Genomic DNA, 19977 nt, shown 5'->3' with positions numbered 1-19977 from the left:
TGGGGAGACCTTGGGGGGGCGCAGATTGGCACCCAGTGGGTAGAGGCCGGAGCCGTTGCGAGGCGCGCTACAGGCCCCACGGGCTGGCGGTGCCTGGGTTTATCAGCCCTGCTTGACCTTATTTAAGAATGTGGCGGGGCGCCTGGGGGACTCAGCGGGTTGAGCCCCCCACTTCGGCTCAGGTCACGACCTCGCAGTTTGCGGGTTCGGGCCCCGCGTCGGGTTCTGTGCTGACAGCTCGGAGCCTGGAGCCTGTTTCAGAGTCTGTGTCCCCCCTCTGTCTCTGCCCCTCCCCTCACTCGTGCTTTGTCTCTCTCTCTCTCAAAAATAAATAAACTGTTATTTAAAAAAAAAGAGAGAGAATAAGGCATTTTAAGCGCTTGACTATCCTCTCGATGGTTTTGAAGCACCGTCGCCTGGGGGAGATGTGTTTTTGTAACATCTATTCAGTGTTCTTTCCATCCTGGTTACTGCTTTCGTCAAATACGCCGAGTTTATTTCAGCATGAATTTTCTAAACGCGTGGGGGGCTCGGTCGCCTCTCGCCGCCCTGCTCGCCGTCGGGCCTTCAGCGCGTGTCTCTGCCCCCAGGGAAAATGATGCGGTGCGTCCGCTGCCCCGTCGCCTACCACGGAGGGGACGCTTGTCTGGCGGCCGGCTGCTCCGTGATCGCTTCCCACAGCATCATCTGCACAAGCCATTTCACTGCCCGCAAGGGGAAGCGGCATCACGCGCACGTGAACGTGAGCTGGTGTTTCGTGTGCTCCAAAGGTGAGGGCTGGCGCCACGGCGGGCGGCCAGGGCGGGCTGCTTCTCTGGGCTCCCTCGCGCGCAGCTCTCGCAGGTAACCCCTGGGGCCCCCGCGCCCACCCTGCTCCGGGTGGGGACGCTCCCGATGTCTCCCAAGTGCTCCCGTGCCGGTGTGCGCCGTGACATCTCTGAGCTCACGGAGGCCGGCGCACCGCCGGAGGGCGAGGTCTCCGTGATGCCAATAGAACGGGCTCGTTTGGTTGCGCCCCGACGGCCGGCCGTGGTTGGGCTCGCGTCGTGGGGCGAGGGGCGGGGTGGCTGCGGGTGGGGAAGGGCCAGTGCGAGCCGCTCGCCCTCCCTTGCAGGGGAAGCCTGCTGTGCTGTGAGTCCTGCCCGGCGGCCTTCCACCCCGACTGCCTGAGCATCGAGATGCCCGACGGCAGCTGGTTCTGCAACGAGTGCCGAGCCGGGAAGAAGCTGCACTTCCAGGACGTCGTCTGGGTTAAACTGGGGAACTACAGGTGTGAGGACCGGAACCCTGTCTGCCTCCCTGTTCACTGTGTTCTTTTCACTTTGCAGGACTGAAAGCGCTGAATGACTGTCACTCTGTCTGAAGAGTCTGTGAACCCTGTTTTTAATATTTATAATAGATGGTGGCCGGCAGAAGTTTGCCATCCCAAAAATGTTCCCCCAAATATTCAGAAAATGAAGCACGAGATTGGAGAATTCCCTGTGTTTTTCTTTGGGTCTAAAGATTATTACTGGACGCATCAGGCGCGAGTGTTCCCGTACATGGAGGGGGACCGGGGCAGCCGCTACCAGGGGGTCAGAGGGATCGGAAGAGTCTTCAAAAACGGTACGGACATTTCCAGACGGAGCGAAACCGCACTCGCGGGTACCTTCTGCTAACCCTGATTTTTGTTGTTTGAAAGTTTGGTTTCTGTAGAAAACACCAGGCTGAGCATTCTAGCGGTGCTTTAAATTAGGAAAACGTAGGTTCGCAGACTGATTTGTTGAGGCACAGGATAAAATGTACTCCCGAGTAACGTTTACAGCATTGGTTTGGGATTAATTTCACTCACATGCATTGGAAGCTCTATTTTTATTCAAAAAAAAATTTTTTTAGGTTTATCTTGAGAGAGCGGGGGAGGGGCAGAGAGCAGACAATCCCAAGCAGGCTCTGCAACGTCAGTGCGGAGCCCGACGCGGGGCTCGATCCCACGACCCCGAGACCATAACCTGAGCAGAAAGCAAGAGTCGGTCTCTTGACCGACTGAGCCCCCCTGGTGCCCCGCAGTGAAAGTTACTTTGAAGAAGTATTCCAGTACTGGTTTACAGAGATGGCTCCTGCCTTGCCTGTTACGTAAGACAGAAATGTGGAGAAGACTTTGCCGCCGTCTAGACCGGGTGCCCCGGGAAGGGCCAGGTGTGGGTAGGCAGACTGGTGCCCCGCTCTCTGATTCCACAGCCAGGGTGACTGACGGGATGGGAATGCCACCACCTGACTGGAGGAGGTGGCACTTACTCGGGGCCGGGAGTGAGTGGGACAGAAGGGGGACCTGGCGTGCGTTCGGCTCGTCCTAGTCCGGGGAGGGTGGGCGCATCGCGGCCGGTGGCACATGGGGGTGGCTGGGCGGGCTGTGCTGACAGACCGGCGTCTCGTCTCCTGCGGGCCTCACGCACAGCGGGCGGCAAAGGTCTGATGAGAAAGATTTGCAAAACTCGTAATGAGATGACAGATGTTGAAACTGAGACTTGACGTGCTGGTGGGTCGTGAGGTCAGACTTGAGTCCTGGGGGTCAGGGTGGCCCCAGCACGCATGGCGTCCTCCGCCCTCGCTTGAGCCCGGCGCCCCCCCCCCGCCCCCTCCCAGAGGACATGCCCTCCCGGGAGGGTGTTAGAGCCCCGTGGACAGTGGGAGCCGGAGCATCACCCTCCCAGAGAAACCCGCCCTGGGCCTTCCTGGTGGCAGGTGGCACAGCACGGCGCCTCCCAGGCCTCCTCGGCCCGGCGCTCTCTGAGCATCTTGGGTGCAAAACCCTCGCGGCATTTAAAGCACCCGCCCTGAACAGCGTGCGCACCCCAGAGCCTCCCGGAGACTGGTAACCGCACTTGGCGGGACACGGAGGCTTGCGTCGGCCGCTTAGACGCAGAGCCTGTAGGTGGAGGTGTGAATTTACTAAACCTCTTACTCACGCTCACATTTCGTGGACTTTTTAGCACTGCAGGAAGCTGAAGCTCGTTTTCGTGAAATCAAACTTCAAAGGGAAGCCAGAGAAACGCAGGAGAGTGAGCGCAAGCCCCCGCCGTACAAGCACATTAAGGTGACGGGGGTGGGGGGCCGGGTCAGGGGTCACTGCGGGGACCGTGGGTGGGCCCTCCGGCCGCGGTGGGTAAGAGGGCTGCCGTGAGCAAGCAGCTATCTGCAGCCCCCGTGTGGACCGCTGCCTGAGGTCACGGGCAGAGAGCAGGTGCAGCCACTGCCCAGCGTGTGTCCTTTCTGGGGGGCGGGGAGGGCGCGCGGGCAGGGCTGGGGCGGGGGGGGGGGGGGTCTCTGCGGTTTTGGGTTTTGCCCTCGTGTGAGGCTCCAGCCGGGAGCCCGTGAGGCGCGGGGGTGGTGGCGGGCACGCCGCCGTCACCCGGTGCTGGGGACGAGCTTGGATGAGAGGTGGCCAGCCCGGGCCGGTGCTCGGCCGGAACGTGGCTTGGTCAGCCGGAGCCCTGGAGACAAAGCGATGTTCCCGCCGTAGAGGGTGTGGATGCCGCACAAGGACTGCGGGGGCGACCGTGCTGCCTCCGGCGAGCCCGGCAGTCCCGGCAGGGAACCTGGGTCCCCACGTCCCCATGGAGTGGGAGGGAGAGAGGTCCAGGAGCTCCTCACAGTCACGCTGGGTGAGCCGATGTCACCGTGTCCTGCCGCCTGGGGCCTGGCAGCCTCTCAGCACAGTGTGTCAGCTGCCTTCCGGCCGCTCAGGGCCGCGTCTTTGCTCCTCAGATCCGGGCGGCGCGCCCTGGGTGTGTGTGCAGGTGACACGTGCTCTGGGGTTAGCGTTTCCTCGGGGATGACTTCGTGGAAACGGAGCTCCTGGGTCAAACAGCTTGGGACCTGAGGGCTCCTGAGGCGGGTTTTCAGGTCGCGCTTCTGTGTTTCGCTGTCGCGGCCCAGCAGTGAGGAGGGCCTTTCTTCCGCCACGTTTCCCCTCGCCTTACTGGCCTCTGCTTCGGTCCCTCTTCCGCTCTGTCTGTGGCTTTGTGGTTGGGTTGCTCTTGTGCTGTCACCGTGAACCGCGAGTGTGCCGGGGCAGAGCCTCCCTGGTCACCTGCCTGCGGGTCCCCGGCTACAGGGACCCTGCCCCGTGCTCAGCACGTGCCTGTGCGCCTGTCTTCTGGCAGCCTGGCGGGGCAAGCGTGGACGAGGGACGTGAAGTGACGGGCGGGGTGGGGGCCGTGCCCCCCCTCCCCCCCGCCACCCTCCTCTGGAGCGTGGGGACCGGCGGGAGGCCGGGGTGCTTGCTCTCTTGTCTGACGCGCCCCCGTGTCCCCGGCAGGTGAACAAGCCCTATGGGAAAGTCCAGATCCACACGGCCGACATCTCTGAGATCCCCAAGTGCAACTGTAAGCCCACCGACGAGAACCCCTGCGGCTTCGACTCGGAGTGTCTGAACCGGATGCTGATGTTCGAGTGCCACCCGCAGGTGTGCCCCGCGGGCGAGTACTGCCAGAATCAGTGCTTCACCAAGCGCCAGTACCCCGAGACCAAGATCATCAAGACGGACGGCAAAGGGTGGGGCCTGGTCGCCAAGCGGGACATCAGAAAGGTGTGTGCCGAGCCCCTTTCCTTGCTTGCAAGAAATCCTGGGCCGGCTGGCGGCTCACGCTTGGATATGCTTAGTACGCTTTTGCACGCACGTGAGAACGGGGTTTTTCAAAAGTCTGAGTTTCTACGGTTGAATGTCGTAAAACGTTACGTGCCTGCTGTCCAGCAAGGTAAAACTCAGCAGGCCCCTGACTTGGCCTCCACTTGGCATTTTGGTGGTTGCTCTATGACAGGAAAGACCGTGAAGGAGCCCTGCCCTGGACGGGCGGCTGTTCCGTCCGGGGCAGCGCGGGACCGGGTCGTCCGTCAAGGCCACAGGCCACACACACGGCCTGCCCACGTCCTAGGCTGGGCAGCCGGAAGTAGAGGGGCAGCCGGAATTGGCTTACGAGGCCAGGCCGTGGCCTGGGGGGCGGCGGCCTCAGACCCCAGGCCTGGTTCAGGGCCGATCCCGGGCGGGAGCAGCGGCTCTGAAACGCGCACGGCCCCTGCGGGTCTGGTTCCACTGCCCGCCTCGGCGGCCAGTTCCTCCGGGCTCTCGCCGCGTAGACTCTGCTAGGGAAGGCGAGCCGTGGCAGCCGGCCGTGTGGGAGCTTGCGGTGCGCCGCCAGGGTGCCCAGAGGCAGTTGCTGCAGGAAGCGAGAGTTAGGGTGCCGCTTTGGGAAGGACGCTCGGGTGAAGTGTTCCCTGACAGCCGAGCATGGAGTCGTCGAGCTAGACCTGAACTTGCAGGGCCTTGGGAAGACGCGCCCCGGACCGCGTCGTGACGCGCGCGCGGTGCCGGCTCCGGGCGCTTCGGGCGCGGGCTCCTGCACCCGGACCCCGTTGTTTACCACGGTCACGGTGTGCTGTTCTGCCTTGCAGGGAGAGTTCGTGAATGAGTACGTCGGCGAGCTGATCGACGAGGAGGAGTGCATGGCGAGGATCAAACACGCACACGAGAACGACATCACACACTTCTACATGCTCACCATAGACAAGGTAGTGCTGCCAGCTCCCCACGGGGCCGTGCGCTGCGCTGTGCCCCGGGGCCACAGGCCCGTCTGTGGTCCCGTCCGCATGGCCCGGTCTTCAGCCGTTTATGCGTTCTCTCCTGAGGGGCACGGCGCCTTCCGGCAGCTGCCTGAGGGCCTGTCCGCGTGAGGGCGTCCTGGGGCCGCGTGCGTCCGCTGGTGCGCGCACAAAGTACCACACAGGCCGGACCAAGGGTCGGTGAAAAGAGGAGAAAAGATGAGAGTTACACGTTGTCGGCCGCACAGCCCAGGTGTGCAGTTTGCAGGGTACGTCGGCCAGAGGGACCGATGTCCTCGGAGCAGGGGCCACACCGCCCGTTTGCCGGTGGGGGTGAACGGAAGAAGGTGCATCCGGGACGCTCACGGGCCGGCTCCCGCCCGCCGGGACGGCCCTTCCCGGGTGTGTGCGCGGCGGGCTGCTCTGACCCCAGGGGCGGCCTCTGTGGTGCCCGAGCGCCGTGCGTGGGGAAGGCGGTCGCGAGGCTCGTGTCCGCTGCTTGGCCTTGAGGCCGTCGTCCAGCAGGAGCGGGTGGCTACCGCGAAGGATGGCCGGAAACGAGGTAGAAGATGATCACGCACCAGGTTAGGATGGTCCCGGGGACCTCGCAGGGTCGTCCCCAGGGAGGCCGCGGCCCCACCACGAGGAGACGAGGCAGATGCCGCGGTCCGTGTGCGCTTCCTGCCGGGACCCTAGACCCTGGGGCTGGGATGCCGGACGGGACCCCCTGGAGACCGTGCGGGAAACCCCACTGTGGACACGGTGCCGTCCGTGACGGTTAAGTGTCTGCACAGGGAGCTCCTCGTGAGGACAGCGCTGACGTGTCCGAGGAACTCACTGGCAGAGGGCGAGGGAAGGAGCGTGTGCGCGGGCACCTCTGCGGGCTAGGTGACGAGGAGAAAGCAAACGTGCGAAAGCGTCAGTTAGGCGGCGTGTCCGGGTGAGAGGTACGGGCGTCGGCTGTAGCATTCCGTGTTTCTTCCTGTAAGTTCGAAATCGTTCAAGGTGAAGGAATTGGTTAGAAAGGTGAGGGTCCTGCACCAGAGGGGGGCGGAGCTCCTCCCTGGGCCCGTCGGGGGGCACAGTACATCCGGAGCTCCTGCCGGAGGCGGGTCCGGCAGACCCCACAGGCTGACAAACAGGGATCCCGTGGTACGAGAACACCCAGCTGTGGATGGGGGAGGACCGACTGCCCACAACACCTGTGTAGGGTGGCGGGTGAGGGGCAGGGAGGCCGCTTCTCGGAAGCAGGGGCGAGCGCGTGCAGCCTCCGGGGGCCGACCCTCGTGTGGGGACCACCGCCAAGGCCTGCTCGGAGGCCTGGCGGGCAGCTGGAGCTGAGGCACCCGTGTAGACCCCTCAGAGGGCGGTAGTCCTAGGCGAGGGGCCCGTACGCTTGGCCCCGAGGGTAGCGGATTCAGGCTTCCCGCTGCCACCCCCCTCCCTTTTAGACGGTAGTGGTGAGGGAGGTTGTTTTATTAGAAGTTTAACACTTGAAACGCGTGTCTTACCAGGTTTTGGAGTCAAAATGTAAACCACTCGTGTGTTGTAAGAAATGCCAGGTTCGTCATTTAACACACAGATTGGTCCCTGAAACTGCTGAACCCTAATAATTCACTTAGGCTCCCTGACTGAAGAGAAGATAAAGCCAAAGGCCCACGAGAGAGAAACAACTCACACCTCACGTCACGTCCTTGCCATAAAAAGAGCGCAAGTCCCACTTCAGCGCTTACCGGGCCGTGGAACAAGATGTCCTCAAGCAGGACCTTCACAAAGTCTCAGCTTTTGGTGGGAGCCAGAAGTAGCAAGACTGAAGTCTGGCACCAAGTCTTCAGTGAGCGTGTGAGAAACGGCCGAAGCCATTAAAGGAGACGTGGCGATCACGCCTCACACCGAGAGCTAACACACAGTCGTCGAGATGAGCCCAGAAGGTGGCTGAGGAGACGCTGGGCAGCCACAGGGCAAACGGCTGGAGCGGAAGCCGGGACCGGAGAGGCTGTCGGCCGTGGCACGGGAAGGGAAGATGAAAACTTTGTCGGAGAGGCCGGGAGGCGCAGAAGGCAGACATGTTCGGATGCTCCAGAAGGAAAGACAAGAGAATGGGGGAAGGGTCATGTGGCAAAAGGATTTTCTAGAATCTGATGGAAATTGACCCAAGTTTTGAATAGCATAACTAAAAATAAACGTATACCTAGAGATGCTATTAAAAAAAAAAACCCAGACGTAGCAAAGACATGTAGCAGGGACACCAGAGACTGAAAGTGGCAGAGAGAGGAGCACGTTCCAGGAGCGACAGTCAGACTCCTCCACGTGTGACCCGCGGCCTGAAGACACGGCACAGAGTGGCAGGTGGTAGCCCCCACTCCACAGTTGAGCACCACCACAGTTGAGGAAGCAGAGTGAGCTTCAGAAGTGACCTGCGAGACGCAAGCAGGTGTGGTGTGCACGCGAATCCACAGTGGGCACACCACACCTGTACGGGTCTGGCTGCCTGGCACCGTGGGAACCACGGTGGTGATTGCTGGGCAGCAGGGGCTGTGGTGTCAGGGGCAGGGCAGGCTGACGGCCCCAGAGGGGTTAGAAGTGGTGGCACGGAGCCATTGCGAGCTGCTTGTTTTGTGTGGATGCGGGGGTGAGGTGTCACCAACTTTCCACTTTGGCAAAGTACACATGTTAAAGCTACACTGAAAATTACTAAATGTATAGAAACAGAAGGTGTGACTTCCAAGTCGTCGACTGAGTGGAAAGGAGCATGAGGAAAGTAGACAGTGAGGTAGGAGGGAGGTAAAAAGAGAAAAGAGGGTAATTAGAAAGCATGGGTTTAGCTCAGCTGGTTCTGTGTCCAACTCGTGATTTCAGCTCAGGTCATGATCCCAAAGTTGTGGGTTCAAGCCCTGCATCAGGCTCCATCCACAATGAATATGGAGGCTGTTTGGGCCTCTCTCTCTCTCTCTCTCTCTCTCTCTCTCTCTCTCTCTCCCTCTCTTCTTCTACCCATCTCCTCTGTTTTTTCTCTCTTAAAAACAAAAAACCATGCATGGGATACAAAAATACACGTGTGGCAATGATCACAATAAATGTAAATGGCTTAATTTATAAGACTAAGGTTTAGACTGGCTAAAATACGGGAACCTGATTTTTAAAAAAAAAAAAATTTTTAATGTTTATTTATTTTTGAGACAGAGACAGAGCATGAACAGGGGAGGGCCAGAGAGAGAGGGAGACACAGAATCTGAAGCAGGCTCCAGGCTCTGAGCTGTCAGCACAGAGCCCGACGCGGGGCTCGAACTCACGGACCGTGAGATCATGACCTGAGCTGAAGTCGGACGCTTAACCGACTGAGCCACCCAGGCGCCCCAGGAATCTGATCTGAAGCTCTGCGACTTATGTATTAAGAATGAACTAGAAGGGTGCCTGGCCGGCTCAGTCTGTGGAGTACGGGACTCTCTGATCTCGGGGTCATGAGTTCAAGCCCCATGTTGGGTGTGGAGATTACTTTAAAAAGTTAAACAAAAAAAGGAAGCAGAAAGCTTGTAAGTGTACTAGAAAATTAAAAACTTAGTAAAGGCTAGTGCAGAGAAGGCTGTTCGTAGTACATTAGCATCAGATAAGGTAGACTTTGAACAGCCACAGCAGCCAAGGAGGAGGCCTTAGTAGGGTCCTCACTCCCCTGCTTACTGGGTGCAGTTGTGGGGGTGGAAGAGACCCAGGAACTCAATGCGTATCTAACAGCTTGGAGAGATCTTAAAAGAAGGTCAACGAAGAAAACAGGAGACAGGAGCGGACCCACGGTGCAGCAACAGGAACCTGTAAACATTAAAATACATGTGGGACTGTGGTAGGAGAGGGTGGCTGCTCGCTCCCAGAGCAACAGCAACAAAAAGTATATGGAGTACGTCTTCGGTGGGGCTGGGGACAGACAGGCCATCAGCCTGGAAGTGCCTCTGTCGGAAGAGACGAAGAGCCGTCTGCGGGTGGCACCTGCTGGGCAGCAGCACTGAGTCTCGGAAGGGGGCAGCGGAGACAGGAGGTGTGGGGGCTCCTGGGAGGCAGGAGCGACGGGCTTGGGAAGGGCCGTCTTCCGAGAGAGAGAAGGTGCCCGAGACAGAGCACGCGGTGCACGTTCCCTGAGTCCGGCTGCTGCGGAGCCCCGGCGCCCTCCGAGCGGGGTGATGAAGGGACCACAGAAGCTGCCTGTGGTGGAGAGAAGCCACTGGGACGGGTGCCGTCACAAAGCACTGGACTTGAGAGAGTGAGGAGTCGGAGGCGGCCGGACGGCAGGCAGGGCTGAGTCGGGAACGCAGGGGGCGTGGGGTGGAACGGGAGGAGACCGGCATCTCCCAGCAGAAGCTTCAGCTGCCCGGAACGCGTGGGAGCGCGGGGCAGACGTGGGACAGACGCGGGGACTGAGCAGGACGCGGCGGGGAGAGAGCGGGGAAGGACGAGACCAGCACAACACAGGGCACAGGCCGAGGACAGTCTCTGCGTGACCGCGGGCGCTCCGGACACCGGAAGGAGGTGAAGACGGTGCTGTGTTTCCGGGAAATCCATCCAGAATGGCCAGCGTAGTGAATATTGTATCAAAATTATGGGTGTGACAAAACCCTCCGGTAGCCAGACGAAGACACTGAATTGCGTGCCAGGGAAGGGAATGAGGCTGGCTTGCCAGCTGTGGACACAGAGCTCCGCGCCTGAGCACAGAGGGTCAGCTCCCACACGGTGTTCAGGAGAAGAGAGGGCCAGAGACCAGAGACCCTGCGGCCAGCTGAGCGGTTCGTCAGGGGCAGCGGCTACAGGGTAAGAGGCTCGAGTGTGAGGCGCGGAGCCAGGAGACTGTCCGGGAGCACAGCGCGCTTGGGGTATCGTGCCCGACACAGGGAAGGGCAGCCCAGGTCACCTCCGGTGGCAGCCGGGGATCGGAGCCGGCAACTCCCGGAGGGAGACCGAAGGTGGCCGAGCGGTGCTGGCGAGGTGGGGTCACTGAGGCCATGGTGGCAGACCCGTGGGTGCCACACACGGCTGGAGATGCCGGGCTGCTTATAAAGGGCGGTCGGGAGGACAAAACTCCAAATTGCCAACAGGACAGGAAAATTGTAACGAGATCCGCGTTCCTTCGCGGTGAAAGGCTTAAGAGGCCCGCGTGCGAACAGAACAGGCTGGTAGGTCAGACTTGTGCGCGGCGTATCGTCCTATCTGTAAACAGGGAATTGAATTAACTCACCTGTTTAAAGATTCCCCAAGTGGTCTGTAAAGCAAAGCCTGCTTCTCTGCTGTCCGTAGAAAGAAAGATTCTGAAAGCTGGAGCGTCAAGTCGTGTGCGGGGCGGGCGGCCCCTGTCAGGTGAGGCCGGACTCCGGCCCCACCGTGTCCGGGGGCTCAAAGGAAGGCCTCGATGGCGGCAAGGACCCCTTCGTGCAGAGCGCGTGCCCGGCGCCACATCCCTCGAGCGGCAACAGGGAGGCCAGGAGAGGCTGGGGGAGCCGGTCTGCCATGCGTCTGCCTCCGAGGCAGAGGGAGGGGCCCTGGACAGACAGACAGACAGAGAGAACACGGTTAATGAGGGAACTGAAGTCAACGCACAACTTTAGCAGTTAGCAAACAGCACAAGTGAAAAGCCACATCCGTCTCCCCGCCCCCCCCCCCCCAACACGGTGCCCAGTACTTTCCAAAGACACACCCCCTCCCCCTCCCCCACCCCCACCCCAGGGGCAGATCCCAGGCCCGGCCCAGTGATGGGGCAGAGGGAGCGGGCTTGGGGCCCACAGGAGGGGAGGGTGCGCCCCTGAGAAGCACCCCCCCCGCCCCCCGGGAGCGCAGGGGCCTTCACAGCCCAGGACTGACAGACACAGGAAGGCACACCCACTGTCACCTTAACGAGTGCCGCGGAATCCTCTGAGGCTGTGTAAGCCCCGCTCCCTGAACACTCGGAAACCGGGAAAAGAAGGGAGTTTCTTCCAGTTTGGTGAAGCTGTGAAAATCTGTCCCAGACTCTCGGCCTGGAAGGCTCAGGAAGGAGACAAGATGCCGTGGCTGCTGCTCCTGACCCCGGACACGGCGGCATGGGGGAAGGCTCATGGACGACCTGCGCACCGGCGTCGGGTCCCCCCCACACACGCGGAAACACTGGCGACAGCCCTCCCGCGGGACACGTGAGAGGACGTGAATGAACGAGACACGGCTCCGTTTCTGGTTGAGAGGAAATGGCGTCACAATGTGCGTCTTCCCAAATGTCACATCGCTGTGATCTCCACGCAGATATTAACAATTTAAAGTAAACGTTGGGGGCGCCTGGGTGGCTCAGTCGGTTAAGCGTCCGACTTCGGCTCAGGTCATGATCTCACAGCTCGTGGGTTTGAGCCCCGCGTCGGGCTCTGTGCTGACAGCTCGGAGCCTGGAGCCTGCTTCGGATTCTGTGTCGCCCTCTCTCTCTGCCCCCGCAGAGCACTCTGTCTCTCTCGCTTTCTCTCAGAAATAAATACAGACGTTAAAAAAAATTATAAAAGTAAGTGTCGATGGGCCATCTAGAGCCCACGCAGACGGCGAAGCCCGCAGGACTGAACGGCGCTCGCTCACGCTCTGTGGCGTTCCCGTGAACGGTGTGGCCCAGTCTCAGCGGCAAGTGACGGGGCGGCAGACGACAGACCTCTGGGCAATGGTGCCCCCTCACTGCACTCACAAGAGTAGATCTTCCAGATGCTGTAAGGAGCCAGGAAACACCGGAGGTCTCTTGTGTAACTTAGGGGTTCGAGAAGGCTGTGCGAGGCTAGTCGAAGACCCCGAACGCATAAAGTGAAGGATTAACAAAATCAGTTGTGTAAAACCGGGCAAGTTTTGAGCGAGAAAAGGTACCATCAAGTTAAAAATCGAGTGTTGTCCTAGGAGAAAGATTTGACACGTAGTCACCAAGGGTCTGGTATCCAGAATATACATACACACACGTGCGCGCGCGCACACACACACATAGGGAGGGAGCTGCAGATCACCAGGTCGCCCAGGGATGCTGGCCCTCAGCCCTCAGCCAGGAAGTGCACCCTGGAGCCCTGGGGCTGGTGACGCTGTGGAAGCTGTGGGGCCAGGGCCTCCGCCGCTGTGGGAAGGAACACTGTGCGGGCCGTGAAAGGCCCCTATGCGGAGGGAAAGGGCACACTGCAGAGCAAGCCCGTTCTGATCGCATTTCTGTATTGAAAGGAACACCTGGTGTGGGTGCAGATTGTGTGTTTGCACGTTTGTTCACCCCATTCACACAGAGCTTTGCACAAGCTCGTGACCACAGTGCTGTATGTGCCTGATCTTAAGTGCCCTCCTCCCCCGTGCATCTCTTACCTCGGCTGCCCCCCTCACGGGGCAGGGACCTCCAGCCGCACCGTCCCGTTGCTGGACGGTGATGGCGTGTGCACGAGTGCTGCGTCGCGGGCTCGGCCCCAGGGCAGGGCCACGGCGTGCGCATATTTGTGGTTTTTCGCCAGCGCCGGGCTGCTTTAATCAAACCCGTTCCTGCGGTCACCGAGTGCGTCCGGTTCCGTTGTCCTTTTCACCTGCGTTTCCTCCACTGCTTGGCAATGTGGACACCTTCCCAAAGTGCTTGTGCGTCTGGGTCAGATCTTCGGGAATCGTGTGGTTCTATCCTTTGCTCCTTTGGAACCGGGGTCCTGTCGTTTGTGTCCCGTCGATGTGAGTCTCTGGCGGCTGTCAGTGGTGACACCTTGCCGTCCCTCCTGGCTTGTCTGTCACCTGCTGGCTGGTGTGGGGAAGCGCCTGCTGGCGGCCCCGTCCTCACCGGGACTCGCTGGGGCTTGGTCCTCGCCACGTGGTCCTGACCTGCCCTCCGTGAGTGAGAGAAACAGAGAACTGGTTTGGGGGCGTCCTGTCCGAGTGGACACAGGAGACCACGGTTTCCAGTACAACATCGTCGGCCAGTGGGAGAGACGGTGAAAATTCCCTTTAAGAAGGGCGTAATGGCTAAGGGTCACCCCCGCGTTTAAATGCGACTTGAAACTTGAGTTGTACCTTACAGGACCGGATAATTGATGCTGGCCCCAAAGGAAACTACTCCCGGTTCATGAATCACAGCTGCCAGCCCAACTGTGAGACCCTCAAGTGGACGGTGAACGGGGACACTCGCGTGGGCCTGTTTGCCGTGTGCGACATCCCCGCAGGTACGACATATCCGCGGGCTCCCCCGAGGCCGTGACACCGGTGTGGACGTGAGCGAGTAGGAGTGTGTGTTGTGGGCCTGACGAACGCGTTTCCAGGGTGGCCGCGTGTCTCTTCTCCCCTAGGGACGGAGCTGACCTTCAACTACAACCTCGACTGTTTGGGTAACGAGAAGACAGTCTGTCGGTGTGGGGCCTCCAACTGCAGCGGGTTCCTTGGGGACAGACCAAAGGTAAAGTCACGGATGCCAGCCTTTCTGACGTCTGCGGACACGTCCGTCCCTTCTTCCGGGCTGGCGGGTAGCTTTGGCGGGCAGGAGGGGTCCCTGCAGGGTGTGGGCGGCAGGGCTCCGGGCTCCTATGGCTCACGCGGCCGGAAGTCTGCAGCCAGAGCGCCGTCCGGGCCTCTCTCTGTCCGGAGGCTCTGCCGGCTTCTGGCGGTTTCCAGCCGGCCTTGGCGTTCCTTGGCTGGTGGACGCATTACTCCCGTCTCTGCCCTGATCTGCACAGGGCCTTCTCCCTGTCTCTGTGTCCCTTCCTCTCCTCGTGAGGATGCCAGTCATTCTGGGTTAAGGGCCCGCCCTGCCCCAGCCGCACCTCATCCTAACGCATTACATCCGCATCAACACCGTTTCCAAGGAGCATCCCGTTCTGAGATTCCGGGCAGGTCATGAATTTGGGGCCCACTTACCTGCCTGCCTAGGCCCCCAAACACGGGGGGATCACGGGCATCTGGCCCGGAGTTGGGATGTCCACGGGGGTCTGCCGCTTCCGCCGAGGGCACGATTTTGTTTCTGTCGCTCACAGTGCGGTTCTTACTGGAAAGAGCGAGGGGCGCATCCCGTGGGGGCGGGGCCGCTCCGGGCCTGTGCGTCCCGCCCGCAGATCCGGGAGGCGCTGACAGCCGCTACTACAGAGGCTCTTGGCAGAGCTGGTCCTCCTCGCTGTGCTCAGTGGTCACCCGTGGGGCAGAACAGGCGTGTGTGGGATGAGCCCCCCCCACCCCCCCGAGGCACACGCCTGGTCCCCGCTCGGTCTTCGCCAGGCGAAAGCGTCTGCAGATGCACGCACCTGCACCATGGCTCTTGTGCTCCCTCTTTGTGGTTCCTTTTGTTACTGCTTTGGTCCACGCATGTCTCGTAAACAAAGCACGTTTGTTTCTCACTTTAGACCTCGACGTCCCTTTCTTCAGAGGAAAAGGGCAAAAAGACCAAGAAAAGAACGAGGAGGCGGAGAACCAGAGGCGAAGGGAAGAAGGAGTCCGAGGACGAGTGTTTCCGCTGTGGGGACGGCGGCCAGCTGGTGCTGTGTGACCGCAAATCCTGCACCAAGGCCTACCACCTGTCGTGCCTGGGCCTGGGCAAGCGGCCCTTCGGTGGGTGAGCGGGCCCCCCCGGCGGCCTTTGGGGGTCCCTGTCGATGGCTCTCCTCTCCCGGTCACAGACTCGTTGGTGACTCAGGTAGCGAGGCCCGGCCCAGGGAGGTCCGTGCGTGGAGTCAGGGCCTGCGGCGGGCACGGCCGGGGAGCCCCTCGGACCGCCCGGAGTGGGGCTTGGGCCAAGGTCCCACGAGTGGCTGCCGAGCCAGGGCTGCCGGCGTGGGAGTGGGGCCGGGCTCCGGGCACAGAGCTCTGCCCAGCCTTGGGTGTCGTAGGAAGGGGGCCCCCGGGGCCAGCCTGGGACGCGCGGGGCCGGGAGGGGGACACGGGGCGGGCTCCGCCTTGTTCTCAACAGCCTCGCTCTGGAGGGATGACGGGTGAGGGTGTGTGACATGTTAACTTGTCCAGAAGCGAAACAGATCCTCATGCAAACCAAAATCTATACAAAGGGAAGCCAAACACGTTTGATCGTAAAAGAAAACAGATCGTGTGCAAAAGATGACAGAACGAGACTTTCTGGACAGACGTGAGAGGGAAGTGTGCAGGTGACGGGGTGGTGACCCCACTGAGCAGCAAGCTGGTGCAGATTAACGCCGGAAAGAATCAAATCCCCAGTAGAAAGCCGGTCCAGGCCACGGCGAGGTCACAGAGAAGCCGGAGTGCCAGCGGGGCCCGGGGGTGGGCCGCGTCCCCCGCCGGGCCGGCCCGCCTGGCCTCCGCTCCTCTCCACGTCACCTGGGGAGGAGCGGTGTCGTCTCTGTTCGTCTCACCGGACGGTCCACGCAAACGCTAGAAGTCGTTGATGCTTCCGCCGCTCCGGCTCACGTTTCGTGTTTCGTTGCAGGGAAGTGGGAATGTCCTTGGCACCACTGTGACGTGTGTGGCCGACCTTCCACGTCATTCTGCCACTTCTGCCCCAACTCATTCTGCAAGGAGCACCAGGACGGGGCGGCCCTCGGCTCCACGCGGGACGGGCGGCCATGCTGCTGCGAGCATGACCTGGGGGCCGTGTCGGCCCGGAGCGCCCAGACTGGGAAACCCTTTCCGGAACCCAGCAAGTCCAAGGGGAAGAGGAAGAGAAGGAGGTGCTGGCGGAGGGTCACGGAAGGCAAATAGCGCCAGGCAGTGGCTTGGCCAGCTCCGGGAGGGGGGTGGGGGGAGGGCCGCGGGGGTGGGGTGGGGGAGGGAAGGGGGGGTCCTGGCCCAGAGGACCCAGCTCGAAGCCGCTATGACAGCCGTGTAGGCCTCCTGGGAGGGAGTGCCTGTCCACCACTGAGCCATCCTCGGCAGCGCCCGCTGCGTCTGCACTGATGACCCGTCTGAGCCGCGAGGTTCAGAAGGTTCCGGGACAAACAAGCCTTACTACACAGCATTACAGCTACACTTGAATTTCTGAGAATGTCAAGGTTCCCTCCCACTCTATTTTTGTAGGTTAAAGTTATAATTGAAAATTAATTGGCATATGAAATGTTTTTATCTCACCTGAAATGTAGAGGGTAGTATTTTTCTAAAGGCTCACTATGATCTCTTTCATCTTAACAAAGTCACTTGGCCAGCTCACCTGCCTTCGTCACTCAGGAGAGACCAGGGCGGGGCCCGGGCAAGGACTCAGACCCTGGATTCCTTGGAAACCATGATTTTGATCATTATTTTGCTCTTCTGAAACAGCTGTATGGTTTTGGGGTTTTTTGTACTAATGTGAAATTTTTCCTCAAAATGCTTCTTTTCCATCCTAGTGAGGAGCCGGCCCCAGGAGTGGTGATAGTGACAGTGTTGTAAGCTGTCCCGTAGTTTTTTCTGTCGTGGATTTGGACTGAATGGCGCCACCCCGTGGCCCTTGCAAGCGTGGGGCCTCTCCGAGCGGCCTCCCCGGCCCAGGCCAGGTCTGGCACATCTCACCTGGGCCTGTCCCTGAACGCACTAGGTTCTTACCAACATTTGGGGGAAGACTTTGTATATTTTTTTCATTGGGCTTTTCTTTACCAAGTTTCTGGCTTTTATTCTCAATATATTTTTGCTAAACTTGTTTTCACAAATTACCACCGACTGAAACGTGTATTTACTGATGCGGCCCTGAATTCTCCCAGGGAAAGGGGCCAACTCGGTGGGGGTGCGGCCCCGCAGTGAGTTTGTGCGAAGCGCCAAGTTCACAGAAATGGTTCTGTCGGGGCTTGGTGCGCCCGCGGCCCGGCAGGGGACAGTCCCGGCAGCAGGGTACGGCCAGGTGCTCCCCACCCTGGGGACCCAGAGCACGTGGGAGACGGGCTTTTCCGAAAATTGTTCTTTCGGGGTCTGAGGAGAGACGCAGAGTCTAGGACCGTTGCACCTACTTGCTACTCTCCCGTCACCCCTGGGGGTCTGTTCATAGAAAACGGGAGTTGTGCTGGTCACACGCGCCCAGCCAGGACGCCACCGCCAGGCACTCGTGTTGGGGGTCCGAGGCGCCATCTGTGGGTGTCGGGCCTGGAACTTCTCTGTGAGACGTCACTAACTTTTACTCCTTACGAGGCCTGGCCGCACCATGGGAGGAGCTCCTGGGAGCACGAAGGTCTCTTCTCTTTGGAAGTGTCTCTTGACCCTGGGGAGTCCGGAGCACCAAGGGCGGGGGTCCCAGACGCCAGGCAGCCAAGTGCGCCCCGTGGGGCCCGCGGCCTCCATGCTGACGATGGGAGGGAAGGGAATGGAATACTCGGCAGCAGATGCTTGTTTCTGGTTCGTTCTTCTTAAAACAACCGAAGGAGAACAGAGATGTACACACGTCCCTTGTTGAAAACTCCCGAGGTCTCTCCTGTTTCTCTTCCATCATTGCCTCTGCCTCATGCAACTGCAGGACATGCTTGGACCCGGACCCCCCCGTTTAACTGCTTCTCCGTGGCTTGGTGACGTGAGCTCTTGGGGGCAGCGGTCTCTGCTGGGCTCGGACCACGGGGAAGAGTCTGCTTCGGGTATGAGGCTCCGTGGCACCGACGGGGCCTCACTCGCTACGAACAGGGTCTCACCCGGGCGTCCCTCTGCCCTTCTCCTATCGTGATCCTGGAGGAAGGAGCCATCCGCGGCCACGAAGGAGACACGAGAGCTTGGTCATCAGCGGACCCCTCCTGCGTGTGGCTTAGGTGACCTCTGGAAATGCACTTGCTCAGTAGGACCTGGGGAACTGTGGGGTGCTTCCGCGTAGAACTCGTTTCTCTCGAATCGTCCCAAGAAAATACTGGATTGGTTCATAGATTTATGCTCCTCCTTCCCCAAACAACCTGGAAGGTTGTTCCCACGACGAGCCCAGCAGCGTTCCCATGCCCTGGCGCTCCGGCTCAGGGCCTGAGGGATCCCCGAGGCCTGCGGGCTCCGCTCTTCATGGCCCAGGGCCTTGGGTGAAGCCTCGCCCCTCGCTTCTCCTCTCCCACCAGAAGTCAGACCATCAGACTGGCTTTGCAGCGCACTTTGGGGAGCAGATTAACTTATTTTTGTACTTGACAGTAGTAAAATCTTGTGAGTTTTGAGTCACTTTGATATTTTCAAATTCTACGATCTGAAGGAAATGCTGGAAAAATTATTTTAAACATGGTTACCCTCTTTCCAAAAACTTAAAACTAATGAGCAAATAACACTAACTTTGAAAATCTCTAGAAAACTGGTTTACGAATCCGAGTACAACAAGGCTGAGGCGCGGCGGCTGAGCTCGAAGGGCCTTCCTGCCAGGGCTTTGCTCTGAATCTGAGGGAGAGCTCGTTTTGGGGGGGGGGGGGGGGGGAGGAGGGCGGGGGTGATTCGGTCTTTAGGAACGTCAGCTTCACCCCTTTGTCACCAATGTGAAGCAGAAACAAAACGAAAGCCGCCCCGACACCTCCGGATCCCTCAGCGTCAGAACGACCGGTGCTGTGCCCGTGGCCCGCGAGGTCTCGCCCTCCCGTGCCAACACTGGCCTCCGGGGACCCGGGCGCCTCGCACACCGCACGGGGCACAAGGACACGTCCACTCTGGCAGTCAGGAAATAGGACCACTGTGGGGACTGGAGTGGCCCAGCGACCCCGTTTGCCCCGGTCGGTAAGGAACCGCGTGGACAGCCCGCCTCCCTTGCTTCCTGGGCCTCACACGAACTCAGGTCTGCGCGTCTGACGCCTTTGAAATTCTTATCTTGACATAAAAACCACAGTGTGTATCGTGCCCATCTTCCAGAACTACCTGGTTTCCAGGAATTAAAGATAAGCCTGTTTTGAGGAAAGTTAACGCAAAGAACTGTTGCCAAATTCTCGATATCCTCTGAGCAGCATAGTGTTGGATGTTAGTCACTAGAGGGAAATATGCTGTCGCGGGCGTCGTGCTGTCCAGCGTACCCTGTTGAGATGTGAAATGCCCTGTCAGAAATTAAATATGAATTTAAATGTGCCTGTTGGTGTCTACGCTTCATACAGAATGAGGTCAGGCTCCTCATAGGAACACTCGGTGCTCTCGCCGGTTTCGCTAGACTTAAAAACTTGAAATTCCTGCGGGGGGGCGGGGGGCGGGGGGGCTAGACGAACTGTAGGCTCGGGAACCGCCAGTCGGAGAATAGCATTTAAAGTGGGAAGCTGTGTTTGGAAAACTGTATGTGAGTATTTTTGTATTAAAAACTTTTTAAAGGCTTTTTTTCTTAAACTTATTTTATATGGGATTGCGTTTTGAAGTTCTGGGCTTTTTCCCACTTTTCCGCTTACTTTGCGTGGTCATTCCGAGGCTGCTGGCACAGCCCCGCCTGCCCTCCCTCGGGAAGGGCTCTGTCCTCAGGCTGTCGCTCCACCGCTCACTTGCCCTGGTAGAAGCTGACCGTGGCCTCGGAGGGATAGCAAACACCACAAACAGTAAGTGTAGCTCTCCTTTCGGAAAAATGCCCCT

At 59.7% G+C, this 19977-nt stretch overlaps 1 protein-coding gene and 1 non-coding gene across 5 annotated transcripts in view; both read left to right on the top strand.

Moving 5' to 3' along the window:
* NSD2 (nuclear receptor binding SET domain protein 2) overlaps positions 1-17147 on the top strand; it is a 90690-nt gene extending 73543 nt beyond the window's left edge. For 3 of the 4 annotated variants that reach the window (XM_042985134.1, XM_042985135.1, XM_042985137.1), the window contains exons 13-23: positions 591-770; positions 1114-1270; positions 1400-1605; positions 2970-3073; positions 4298-4567; positions 5431-5547; positions 13592-13733; positions 13857-13963; positions 14901-15105; positions 15953-16216; positions 16845-17147. In XM_042985134.1, coding sequence (XP_042841068.1) covers positions 591-770; positions 1114-1270; positions 1400-1605; positions 2970-3073; positions 4298-4567; positions 5431-5547; positions 13592-13733; positions 13857-13963; positions 14901-15105; positions 15953-16216; positions 16845-16870 — 1778 coding nt within the window. In that variant the 3' untranslated portion in view covers positions 16871-17147. The remainder of the gene's footprint in view (positions 1-590; positions 771-1113; positions 1271-1399; positions 1606-2969; positions 3074-4297; positions 4568-5430; positions 5548-13591; positions 13734-13856; positions 13964-14900; positions 15106-15952; positions 16217-16844) is intronic. The other variant, XM_042985138.1, reaches the window with a different exon arrangement.
* On the top strand, positions 13357-13483 carry LOC122238277. Its single transcript, XR_006217222.1, has one exon.
* Positions 17148-19977: the final 2830 nt, after the last annotated feature.

Source organism: Panthera tigris, chromosome B1, assembly GCF_018350195.1.
Source record: "Panthera tigris isolate Pti1 chromosome B1, P.tigris_Pti1_mat1.1, whole genome shotgun sequence".
Taxonomy (NCBI): Eukaryota; Metazoa; Chordata; class Mammalia; order Carnivora; family Felidae; genus Panthera; species Panthera tigris.
This window is presented reverse-complemented; position numbering and strand designations above follow the sequence as displayed.